At 33.2% G+C, this 13,903-nt stretch overlaps 1 protein-coding gene across 1 annotated transcript; it reads left to right on the top strand.

The window, feature by feature from the left end:
* Positions 1-2,585: 2,585 nt before the first annotated feature.
* On the top strand, positions 2,586-4,540 carry LOC129232568 (serine/threonine-protein kinase RIO1-like; the record flags this gene model as incomplete). Its single annotated transcript, XM_054866701.1, is given in 1 exon segment — positions 2,586-4,540. A coding segment is annotated over 1 exon segment (1,536 nt). The 3' UTR covers positions 4,134-4,540.
* Positions 4,541-13,903: the final 9,363 nt, after the last annotated feature.

The raw sequence follows: 13,903 nt of genomic DNA, 5'->3' as shown, positions 1-13,903 counted from the left end.
GTGTCATTAGTAGTATAGTTCCAGTTCAAAATCGAGAACACTTAAGAGCGGCTGTCCCCTCAATGCGGCCCCATTTTCACAGAACAGGGGGATGGCCGTTGAGAGAGGTTTTTACTGTAATTATCAATGTGGATACATTTAGGAGTTAAATTTCAATACATTTACATTGCGTAAAAGGCAGAAATTCGATAAAAGTTTTTTGCATTAAACTGGCATAAAATAAAATAAATATTACAGTTTTAAAATTTTAACCAAATATTCGGTATTGCCCATATGTCTGGTTAGAATTCTGAATATAGTTAGAATTTAGTATTCAGTGTATAGGGATGTGTAACACTAGCTTGCAGTGGGTGTGTTTCTTAGGTTCTGTAAATGTAAATTAGGCATTGCGGGTTTTATAGCGCTGAACTTGGAAATAACACTTCATTTTCCCCCCATCACCTTAGGATTTTTCATAATTAGCATATTACAAAATTGACAAAAAAAAAAGTTGTGACTTTAAAATAGTTTGTTTTTCTGCTTATTTTATTTTATAAGCGGAAAAAATAATTTTTTACGAAAATATGGGTTTTTTTTTTTTTTTAATTACTTACTTTGATTTCGTAAATGGATTCTCACATGCTTTATAACGTTGTCACTGAATTCGAGAAGTCTTTATTCATTTCTTGCATAATGCAGGTCTCAAAATTTTGGAACTGAATCTGGAAATAACTTTCATTTTCCCATCTCCCAAGGGTATTTCACAAATTTAAATTATTTTCTCTTTGTACGCTAAAGATTGTGGAAATGCTTGTAAATGTTGAACAAAAGATCGGCATCCAACAAAATATAGCAACATGCTTAGATTTGCCAATAGAACCATTAAAAACAATTCCAACGAAACGCTGCTATTACTATGGAATGGGCAGTCTTATTTAAATGGCACTCTAATAGAAGAAGAATCAAAATGGCATTCATGACTTAGAAGTAAAAGAAGATTTGGACTTGTGCAATATATCGAAGATACTGTCTGTTATCAGCAATAAGTACTCAAAGGTAACTATGATCTACACTTTATCATTACTATACTAACACTACAGAACTAAACATTATTCCAATATGTAATATGATGTTCTTTATAGTGTCATACTTGTTTCATTACGTAATATTTTAATTCAGTTCATTGTTTGCAATGCAACAGATTTGAAAGAAATGTGCATTTTTATGTTTTGCTCAAAAATTCTTAGAACTTGTGAATATTGGTGATATTTATTTGATTTACGGTTTGCATTTGATAATACATATAAAACAGTATGCCAATTTCCTGGATAACTAAGTTATGTATCTTTTTTACTATTTTTCTTTTCTTTCTATCACCAAAAAAGAAGCTTTTTGCAAAAAAGCAAGTTATTTTCAGAAATCATTTTGAAAGAAAAAGCGAAGTTCTGTATGAAAAAAAGAAAAAAAAAATTCCCTTGACTTTAAATTTTTCTGAAGAAAAAATACTGACGTTACTGAATTAATAAATTAAATACCTGAGAAAGAAAGTCAAAGTTCCAAATAGATGTCCAACGATCATGCTCTGCTCAATCTCCGACTCCTTCTGATGAAGATGAGGATGTCCTAATTATCCTGTGATGTGAAAATTCCTAAAATGAAATCTGGTTTCTAGGAAATATGCAAACTGACATGACACCAAAGTACAGTGCCTATGATGTCAAGACAGATAGTTGCCTAATGAGATTAAGAAGAAAAAGTCTTTTTTTCAACCATGCCTAAACATTTGAAATGTATTGCTGTTTAAGTTCATTTGACCAGTCATGGAATTTTACATAGGTAGGGTCAGTGGGCGTACTTGAAAACATGGCATGATCGCAAACAAAAGGCCTTACTACACTTGTGGTAGTTTGAAAAATGAAACTGTTAGAATTGACAACTTGGAAACATGGATGAGATGCAGAGTGTATTTATTGTATACAACTATTGTAAGGCATATGCTTTGCAACTAGATGTGAACTTACCCTTCATTTAGGTCAAAAGTATGCAACTGTAAATTTCCTTTTATATTTGTTTAGCTCAAATGATTGGAGACTAGCTCAGATAGCTCAACTCTGGTTTATAATTTTTTTTTAAAGCAAACTTTTCAAATATCTTGTTATGGCATATTTGTTACTCAAAGCGGACACAAACTTCAAGTAGTTGTGATAATTTGTTTGGTTAAAAGTAGTTTTTTAGAAAAGAAATTCTGTTCAAAAATTTCAAAGGAAAGATAGGAAGAAAAAAATAATGATAATATAAAAGAAAATTTAGAGAAAACTATGAAATGGGACACTAGACTAAGAAAATGAGCTAGTATTTGGCTAAAATATGTTTTCATAAAACATATAAAAGTATTTTAATTATTAGGAACAAATGTAACCTGAATTATTTCATCAAGAGAGTGAATTATGTTTCTATTTATATGCTTATAATAATCACCTTTATAATTTATTACAAAAAAAGTTGTACATGCATAACATCAACACATTAGTTATTGAATCATGGCTATAAAGCTCTTGTTGAATATATAAAATTCAAAGTACTAACAGTTCCCCTTTTTTTTTCAGAAATAATCAAATATGGATGCTCTGTCTGAAAAGACGGAGAGGCTTGGCCTTGATGATTTAAACTGCAATGATGAAGAAAGTGAAGAAGATTTCTCTGATGATGGGAACTATTCCATTGGCATTGAAGATGGCGTTCATTCTTTAAAATCAGTTACTGGCTCTCAAAGTTCCACCCCAGGGCCCAATCAGCAAAAAAAGAAAGAAAATGCCTATCAACCCCATGAAAGTCTCTACAAGAAGTATCTTTCTAGAATATGTGTTGATAAATATCAGTGCAGCAATCTCCCAGAATCTGCTGTGAAACTCCTACACGAGGAAGCTAGAAAGAAGGAACTTGCAAAGACGAAGGTGAAGGACAAAGAACAAAGAGCCACAGTGGAACAGGTGTTGGACCCTCGGACTCGAATTATCTTGTTCAAGATGTTGAGCAAAGGAGTGATATGCGAAATTGAGGGTTGTATAAGTACTGGTAAAGAAGCGAATGTGTACTATGCATTTTCTTCTAATGGTGTGGAGAGGGCTGTGAAGATTTATAAAACCTCCATTCTCACTTTCAAAGATAGGGACAAGTATGTTACGGGTGACCATCGATTCCGAATGGGTTATTGCCGGAGCAATCCAAGGAAAATGGTCCAGACATGGGCAGAGAAGGAAATGAGAAATCTTTGGAGGATATATTCCGCTGGATTGCCTTGTCCCGAACCCATCAAGCTCAAAAGTCACGTCTTGGTTATGAACTTCATCGGTAAAGATGGCTGGCCTGCTCCTCTGTTGAAAGAAGTTAATTTATCGGAAGATAAGGCTAGAGAACTCTACCTGGATTGTGTGATATTGATCAGGAATTTGTTTCATAAATGCAAGCTGATTCACGCAGATTTGAGTGAATATAATTTGTTGTATCACAGTGGTAAGCTTGTAATGATCGATGTTTCGCAGTCGGTGGAACTCGAACATCCACATGCTATTGAATTCTTGAGGAAGGATTGCACGAATATCACTGATTTTTTCAAAAAATGTGGTGTTCCAGTGATGACTGTTCGAGAGCTTTTTGAATTCGTTACTGATCCGAACATTACCGACCAGAATATGGATTGTTACCTTGAAAAGGCTCAGGAGATTGCTGCAAACAGGAGCGAACAGGAAGTTCCTGAAGAAGCTAAAATTGACGAGGAAGTTTTCAAGCAAGCCTACATACCAAAAAGGCTAAATGAGGTTATTGATGTAGAAAATGACATCTTTTCAGAAGATAGGGAAATACTCTACCAGTCTGTCACAGGATTGAAACCGAGCCTCGTCGTTGTTCGGGATTCTGGTGCAAAAACCGAAGAGGAATCTAACGAAGATGAATCGTCTGGTACTGACGAAGGGGATGATCAAGAGCAATCCAAAACTCACGTGACAGCTGGTAGACCTAGAGATGAATCTCCAGACACAAAGAAAGAAAGGAAGAAAGCCCTGAAAGAAGCTCGTCGTGAAAAGCAACAAACAAAAATTCCTAAGCACGTAAAGAAAAGAAAAGAGAAGTTAGGGCGACAAAGTAAAAAATGAAACATTTAATGTATCTAATCTTTGCTATTTTGGCTACTTTATAATCTGGTTTACGATGGAATAAAGACCAAAAAAAAAAAAAAAAATATTTTTTGTATTTAAAGTACTGTTGAATCCTGTTACAACGGCTCTATCTGAACCTATCTTGCATCATTATATCAAAATGGATAATGTATTAAATGAGTCTAATAGTAACCAAATAGTTAAAATATTATTTTATAAAAAAAACGTTATTGATTAGCTGAAAAATGATGGTGTTAATTTTGTGAAAATTTGTCTGTACATTCTATTTTATCTGAGTGTTAATAACTCCTAACAAAACTTCTGCAGCCATTAAAAAAAAAATCGTTTGGTATTATTGTTAAGCTTTTTCATGACTGAAAAATCTGCATCAATTGGATTGTATTGTTTATTACGTAAATAAAAACTTTGACTTTTAAACATTATTGCAACTGAATGTTTTGGTTTCCTATGTGTTACACTTGGGTTAAGGTAATATTGATATTTGTTATGTTGAACTAAAAATTGCTAATTGATAAAATCAAACTCCACATAGCATGTCTGCCAACAATTCCGGATTTCCCGGAAGTTTTACAGATTTTCATGTTTTTTTTCTGGTTATGAGCAAAATCTTCCGGATTTTTCATGTTTTGTTGGAAAAAATTGTATCTCGCCAATTTTTGCGTTAACAATACTTTTGCGGAACGCGGCACCCGGTTTTAGGCCAAGTAACTAAGGAGAGGTCGCCAAAGGAGGATCTCACGAGAAGGTGTGAGGCAAGGCTTAGTGATACCGAGCAGGACTTCATCGGGATCCAATCCAATTGTGTCGCGGCAGGCAACTATGGGCACGATTTCGGCACTTTTTATCATCTCGTTCACTCAGTTCATGCTGTTTTTCTTCGTTCTTTTTTAAAGACGAGTAAACGTTGTTTCCAAACTTTTAAAGGAAGCAATACTAATTTTTACTAACAACACATTTTTTACTAAACGAGAGTAAGTTCAATTGATATGAAATTCATAACTGATTTCTCATTGTTAAATGTAAAGAGGGTAGGTGTCCTGTTTGATTTTATTTTGCATTAAAAGCTTCTGGATAAAAAAAAAAGAACGGATTATTTTCTCGAGGTTAGCAGAAGTAAATCAACATATCAGTCACTCTATGTCGACTGGCTTAGTAGTTCCTACCCGATAGTCTCCATTTTTAAGGAAATGTCACAGAATGCCACAGAAATCTCACAGAATGTTCTGTGAAAAACATAATCTAAAATTTTACTTGGGTCCACTGTCCCTCATGATTCATGAAAATATTAGCATTTCTTTTAAAAATACCAATTTCGCTCACAGGTTTTTTTGGCTCATCGCACGCAATGTTTACATCAAACTTTAGGAAAATTTCAGAATATTCACAGCATACTAAAGAAATATAATACTAAAATTTGAAGTTTTAATATTAAAAATTTCAAGAATATGAATGTTTTAAGCAATTGAATTTTCACTGCTAAATCTTCGAAAGTCAGCAATTTATAACCATTATAATTCTTAACCAGAGTATATCCCTCAACTCGTAAAATTCTAGTTCAGTATCTCAGTATTCTAAAAATATATCTACGATCTAATAAGTCGAATTTCAATAATTCTTGGATAGGCAACGAAACCTTGGGGGTCATTTGCAATAGTTGTCTGCAATCGTTCAGTGGGATTCATAATGAAACATGATTTTTGCAAGCATCCCTAATGATTTGTCACCTAATGAAGAATTATTGAATTTCGTCTCATTAGATTGCTGATATTTTAAAAAAATTTTGAGATTAAACTCGAGAAATCCATAAAAATATGAAGTTTTGAAAGTCTTGTATTTCTGCAAGAAAAACTTCATCTCATTTTGTGAAGAATGATAGATTTACTGTTTAAGAACACAATAAAAATAAAGTATAGTTTTCTGCTCTTATTCCAGGTTTTTGCTTTCATACGTTCAGCAATTCAGAAATTGCGTAAACATTATACACATGTTTGAAAACCATCACTAAAATTTGAAAACCATAAAATTGTGCTTAAGAAAAATAAGAAAGCAGGACTTTGGAGTTCGACTGTTTTTGGGGTAAAGGTGTTTGAGCAGTTGTAAAACATGCCGACTACGTGCTTCTTTTTTTCTCTCTTTTTTACTGACTTTCCTGACATTAAAAAAAAAAAAAAAAAAAAAAAAAAGAAACCTTATAAAAAAATTGATTTGATTTATGTATGAAGACTTAAATTAGAAAATTACTGCCATTGGCTACTAGCTGGCTTCTTTATTTAATGAACTTTCACTTTCTGTAATAGCAACCTCCGCCGACCCGCTAGTTTACTTGTTTTTATAATTAACTTTAACTGATAGCAACTATCAGCAAAGGTTTTGTTCCCTAATATTTTGTAAGTAGAAGCAGTTTTTTAATCGAAAGTAATCACTTTCAAATAATATTTATTTTACTTTAATTTTGGTTATAAAATAGTAAAACAGGGTTGCCACGCACCTGGAATCATCAGGGAAAATGAAAATTACCTAAAATAGTCAGGGAAAATCAAATTATTGAAATTTCTGGAAATGTGAACGCAAAACCTTTTGGCAAAAATGCTGAAGTGGGGTAAATGTCGCATTCGAGGTATGTAAATTTTCCTGATAAGCGAGATAAAGAAAATTCAAGCTCATTTTTGAAGACTGAATGCAATAAGGTTTCAAAAAAAAAAAAAATCTATACGAAAATCATAAAGTTCTGATTTATATGTTTGCATTTTATTTTGCGTTTTTTGAAGAAAAAAAAAATCCAAGCCATGCTTAGCTAGAAATTATGAGTATTTTCTGCAATGATCTGTGGCCTTATTAGTATTTTAAGAGCCTTCATTCTGCATAGTCCCAAAATTTTTACTTTTATAATTTAATACTTTTTTGGGTAACATGTCAACATTGAAACAATGGCTTTGCTGAAAATTTGCTTAGTGTGTTCAGTGGCGGATTGGTTGAAAAAATAGGCCCTGGCATTAGGGGATTTAGCGGCCCCATTGCTTGTAGATATTAAATTATACCTAATGATTGGTATATAACTTAAATGTTAGGAAATTTTTCTTAACAAGTAAATATGTTTTATTTAAACAGAATTTAACAGATAGGAACACTTCTGCGCTTTAATGGTGAACAAATTGATACAGTATTAGCTAAACAATATTTTCGGGGGAAATTGTGATTGTAATTGTCCATTTAAGTATTCTTATAATGTCCGGAACTTGGATTGAATTGTTCCATAATTAATAACACTGCTTGTCTAATATGTCCTTTTCTGCAGTCATAATAAGTAACTTAATTGCCCCGTTTTATGAAACTGATGTTCATTGTGAAATACTAGGGCCGTCTTAGAACGTGATGGGTTCCTCGACACAAACATACATTACTGGGCCCTGTTATAAACATTCCCCTTTTTATACTGCCATACCATGACGACCCCCAGACTCGATGCGAGGTCAAAAACCTTCTGGGAGGGGTCGGGTAAGCGTTTGGGAACCCCTTAATTTTTTTTCAAACGCATGTATCAATATAAAGAGAGAACGTGGACTTAGCTATCTGGCTTCTGGGAGTCATTAAAGTTTTTGTAATACAAACTTAATGGAAAGATAAACATTGAGTCTGAAATAGGGGAGTCCGGGTTTTTTTTTCGAAATTGTAATCTTTAAAACTCAATATTAGATAATATTTGGTGATGTTAGGGGAGCGTAGGTTCAGCGTTTCTCCTGCTGCAATTTTTCGGAAGTGGAAATCCAAAAACAGAATTTTAAATTATATTCGAGTATATGCTATGAAGAGCGGTTCCAGGGCTCTCCTATGAAATTTTTAAAAAATATTAGCACTGAAAACGCAGTTTTAGAAGATCTTTGGTGATTTTTAGTCGAGGTAGATTCCGAGGCCATCCTCTAGAAAATTTTCAAATTGAAGTTTTAAAAGCCTTTTTTGGTAAAGACTAGAGCACTGGCAGTTACTCGAAAGTTAAGTTCCAAAAACGGAATTTTTGCTCACCTTCAGTGATGTTAGGAAAACGAGTTTTCAACAGACTCATCCCGGGAAGTTTTCAGAATTGAAGCACTAAAAACGAGATTTAAAACGTTCTCATTGATGATGCCGAGAAAGAGGAGGGGTCAAGGCACTTTCCCAGAAAATTTTTGGTACTGTATATTTAAAAACACAGTTTTAGACCATCTTTGGGAATATTAAAAAATAGGAGAGGTTCGAGTACTTTCCTCCGGCAAATTTTCGAAACTGGAATTCCATGTTATGGCGGGAGTGGATTCGGCTGTTGTCCTGTGAAGTTATTCAAAATTAAAGCCCAAAAATTTAAATTTTAAATGAGCTTCGATGATATTAGGGGGGGGGGGGGTTCTGGGAACCATCTGAATTCTATCGACATTGGTTTTTATCAACTTATTTTCTTTTAAAACTGAGGGACCCGAAACCGTGAGTTTGTACAGCATACAGAATACTTTATGTTTCCTCAAAAAAGGTTTGAAACTCGCATTTCGGCGGCCTTTAGCCTTTGATTTGATAATCTAATGTAGAGTCTTTCATGCTCCACAATGGTATTTTAAGATTGCATTTTCTTTAAAAATAATTATACGGAAAAAAAATATTTTGTCACTTTTATTCCATTTGTTATAAACAGGGTCGCCGAGAGCAAAAGCGGATCCGGGAAAAAAATGACATAGGTCAATTTTTTCACAGGCCCCCCCTTCTACACCTTTCACCATGAGGATATTTTACCCTCTGCACGAGTTCAATTCCGAGCCGGGCCCCTATTCTCCAACTAAGTTGACATGACCTCACGTCGGCCCTTGTTTTAAGTTGCATTTTACAGCAATTGTGAATTTTTTATGACCGCTAAGGTTTCCTTTTTTTTTTATTTATTCATTTATTTTTTATTATACCACTAAAAATATATTGGCAGCCCCTGGGCCCAAATAATTAAAAGTGAGGTCCTAGGCCCACATTGATTTAGATGCTCCCGAAGACTATGCAGTGTTAGATTTACATTTTTAAGGCACAAATGCAGTTTTGGAGGCCTCTTTGTCTAATCATACAACTATGTATAAATCACTTATGTGCATTTATGAATCCCCTTGGGCCCCCTCATAATTGTGACCAAGTAAATTCGTTACTGACAGATTGATTAAAAATTCCCCTTTAAAGAATTTTTTCTAATTAATAAGTCATATTTTTTTTTTTTTTTTTTTTTTAAATACATGCATTTTTCATAGCGTTGCAATGCTATGCATAATTCTTCAAAAAATTTGGGGCCCCTTAGGAACATTGGGGCCCCATGCCTAGGCTTAGGCAGCCTGTGTGGCAATCAGGCCCTGGGTAGCCCCATTTCAGAAATCCCGCCCCTGTTGGTGAGGACCCTGCCTCCCTCCACTCGCAAGCTTTAGCCCATGCATAAAGAAGAGCTGAGGCTGTGTTTTGCGAATTTGAGTTATTCTAAACACAAAATTTACATTTTGTTGTTAGTAGACGGTCCCGAAAGACTTTTCTGTAAGTTGATCGGCCCGAAGCATGACCGACCCACCGGGCAAATGCCCGGTTGCCCGCCGGCTGTATCCGCCACTGAGTGTGTTTGAGATTTCAATCCATTTGTAATCAATGTAATTAAATTTTTAGTTTGTCTTAATTTAACCCAAATATAGATTACAGTTTTGATAATTTTTTGAGCAATATTTGGTTTATAAAGTAAGTTTACTTACATTTAAAATATGTTATATTGGTATTTAATAACGCAAGTCGGCATTCATTAACCTGAATTTTTTTCTAAAAGCTACTGGAAATGTCAGGGAATTTCATTCTTGAACTTTTGTGGCAACCCTGTAAAAGAAATCTCTTCTGGGCAAGTCGGATCCCGTAGCCTGGCTGAAAATTTCTGAGGGGCAACAAACTCAAATAGATTTGGCCCAATAGCACTTTCTAACACATCCAATAAAATAAAACAAATATTTTTTATATCTCAAGACTATTCTATAATGTTGCTTCTCATTAAAAGGTATGAAATAAAATCAGTGTATGATTTCTTGGTTACAACCCTTAATAGAAGTTCTTTAAAATCTTAAAGGTTAATTCTAAAGCAGCCAACAAAATTTTAAGTTTAAAATTGAGAGATGAAGAAATATAGGTATGTATAGTTTCAAAGCAGGGTTGGCAAGGTTTTGGACACTATAGTAAGAACCCTGGTTTTTACCGTCCTGTCCAAAAATGCCGAAAGTGTCCCAAACTATATTTTTAGAGAAGTTGTGTTTTGTGAGTAAACTTTAAAAACATAATAAAGTATCAAAGTAATGTTTTATATTGAACATTCAACTTATTTATGCAGCTGATTAATCTAGTTAAATAGATGTTGAATTCTTGATTAAAATTTCAATTTGTATGTATGAGTTAAAAAATTTTTTTGTTATAATAGTAACCGAATTTCTGTATGTTTATGCGTGTATGCGCATGAAAACAGGGTTGGCATGCTTTTTACCATCCAATCCAATACTTTCCAAAAGTGTCCAAAATTATTTTTTGAAAAACTATATTTTGTGAAAAAATATCAAAACAGAACAAAATGTGTCAAAATTGTATTTTTTTTTTTTTTTTTTGAACTATTTAATGCATTTATTCAATGTGAACAGTCAAGTATATGTGTAACTTATTTATAAAGCTGACTTTAATCTGTACCCATGAGTTTTTTTCCCCTCCATAAACCAAATTTTTCGACATTTATGCATGTGTGCAAAAAAAGTGTTCAAAATATAGTGCAATAACTGACTTTAATGCAATAAATTACAATTTTTTGTAGCTACATAATGTATTATTTTTAAAAAAATGAACTAAAAAAAGAATAGCACAAGTTTTAAAATGTAAGTGTTTAGTCATCAATTTCTTGTACATCATGTAAAACTTATTTGCATAATTCATTTAAAAACTAAGTCTTTTTTTTTTTTTTTTTTTTTGCACCTAAATATTGCATAGTTAATAACATTCCTTTGAGGTATAAATGGAACAGAAATTATATGTCTTGGTGGTGTAGTGCATTTCCTTTCATAACTCTACCAACTGTTACATAAGGGAGTTTTAAAGATTTTTTTAAAATCAACATTTGAGAAAAATATATTATCAAATGCTCATTAATATCTACATTTATGCAGTACAAATATTGCAGTAAATACGAATTGATTATATTACACCCTTTTGGCTTAAGGATACTTTTGGAGTGTTTTGGATAGTAAAAACTACCGGTCCGGTCCTAAACCAGTTTTGGACAGTCCAAAACCCTACCCTGTTTCAAAGCTATTAGTACAAAGCTGCAAGGTTTGCCGATATATATCTGATATTTATTTTGAAAATGTTATGATATTTTGATATTTTCGATATTTATTTTTGCAACTGTAGTATTTTGAATTTAAAAATTATATTATCTATAATAATATTGTTCATTAAGTATTAAAAATAACTAAAAAGTTATGTATTTTATTTTTATTATGTATTAATGCATCATTAATGTAAAAAAGTAATATCTTTTTTAATTTTGTATTCATATAAAAAAAAAGAAATATAACAATTTCAATTCATATTAAAAGTTCCTTATTAAATACTAAACGTTGATCAGAAAAAGGAAAAAATGTCGTATGACTGTGCACTGACCAATGCATATTTTTTATTTCTGAATCATATAAGTGTATAAAACTAGCTAACAGAAGAAAAATGAGTAAAACAGCTAATCCTAAATTAACTCCATTCAAAGATAAAAATGTTAAATAAAATATTAGATATAAATAATGAAAGAAACCTTAATTTTAAGTCCACATATTGTAATAACAATATAAGAAATTAAGAGTAAGAGTGATTTGAGGATGCATTTACGATTTTGAAGACTTTAATTTGTGCTGATTGAAAATATCGATATATATCAAAATATTGGAGATTTTCGATATTTTCGAAAATATCATTATTTTGAACCCTGCAAAGATATCGCCACATTTTGTGCTCAAAATTTGCTCCCGACACATGTTTAGCCATCCGCTCCCAGCGACACAGTCCCATATTTTCATTTAAATTTTATGTAGGAAATATAACTTAAGATTAATTAAAAGTAGAGCAAATTGATCCTTCTCATTCTTTGAAAAAATGAAATTTTTGAGTAATCTCCCTGTAAAAGTAGTAACTATTGAAAAATTTGATTTTCAAATTGTATTTCCAACGTTGTATGCTTAGGTTTGCTATAAAACTCGACACGAAAATTTCATAAAAAGAAACTCATATTTCGATCACAATTCAGGAATTTTTTCCCCCTTCCCGTGAGGGGAGAAATTCTTTTTTAAAAGTCTGATTCGGACATTTGAATACAATGTTTGCAACACTCAAAACCTTTAACTTACTAAATATCCCCACTTACATATTTAAACTCTGTAAAACCAACTGCAGCCATAGCACGTGTTTTCATCAAGCTCATAACTTTTTCCGCAAAAAGTCCCTTTGCAGTACTCTACAAGGGGCATACAGAAAGTGCTAATTCAAGTAACACTAACAGTCTTTCCTAAACAGCGCAACTTTTCTATTTAACACTAAAATTTAACTTTTAGAACAATCAAGTCCAACTCCGAGGGATCCCGCAGAATTTGGCTCCTTCCAATCCAAAAATACTGCGGGACTGGATTTGGTGCGGGATTGGAAACTCTAATTGTGATTGAACTGTGAGTTTTAGAATGACACTGTAATGTCAGAAGTTGTGGTTTTTATTAAATCTGAAACTGTATTTTCTGTTTCAGCAAACTCAAGTTTATATGACCATTGCTGAATATCAAGAATGAAGCTTCTGTATGTGAAATTCAATCATCTTATTTGATTTGCGGTCATCAATTTTGAACTATTACCATGAATTAAAAAAGTGCTTTTCTTTATTTCATTTGTAGTAGAAAATTGTGTACAGTGTTAAACTAACTGAACATGGGCTTAAGTTAAGGTGAACATAAGGCAACATTTTTCTTGTGTGAAGGGTTGAAAAACTAGTTAAGTTTGAAATCCCTGTGTATATTGGTCAATCAAGCAAACACTGTTTTAACCTGATACCACGATTTTAGAAAACAACTATTAAAGGAGTACATCATGAATATTTATATAAATAAAATGTTTTCCTTGCAAGAGATGGCCCTGGCTCAAGTGGCTATTAATTTATGTCAGGAAAATACTTTTAGAGAAATAGCCCTAAATCTAGAAAAGCCGACGTATGGCGGTTTTATTTATACTGTTCTTCCTTATGAACCTGCATTCTTTGTGAGCGATCCAGAGACGTTATCCATATGGGCAAAGGTTAAAGGTGACAAGCGACTGCATAAGGCATTTCAGCGATCTCGCAAGAATGAAGGCGAAGCGCATCTAATGCGATGGCATGACAAAGTTCACGAGCAGTGTGGAAGACTAACTGAAGAGATGCCCCTACCCGATCGGTTTAAGCAAAAGATTCATCCCTGGATCAGACGCATCGCCATGGAATACTTAACTTATAGCCGGAGGCTGGAGATGTTTTTCGAAGTATCGCGCTATTTTTTAATGGATAGTTTAACCATAGGGGATTGGAAAGGTGATGGTCAAATAGACGAGGAGAAGGTAGCCCGGCGGTTACTCGAAGATGAGCGATTGACGGTTTTGCAAAGGTATCAAGTAGCGTGTGTATATTGCTTAGAGGTACACATTTTACAATTGTGGAACAGACTGACCCCAAA

The sequence above is a fragment of the Uloborus diversus genome, unplaced genomic scaffold, assembly GCF_026930045.1.
Source record: "Uloborus diversus isolate 005 unplaced genomic scaffold, Udiv.v.3.1 scaffold_1282, whole genome shotgun sequence".
NCBI lineage: Eukaryota > Metazoa > Arthropoda > Arachnida > Araneae > Uloboridae > Uloborus > Uloborus diversus.
Note: the sequence above shows the minus strand (reverse complement) of the source record. Positions and strands in the feature narration are given on the sequence as shown.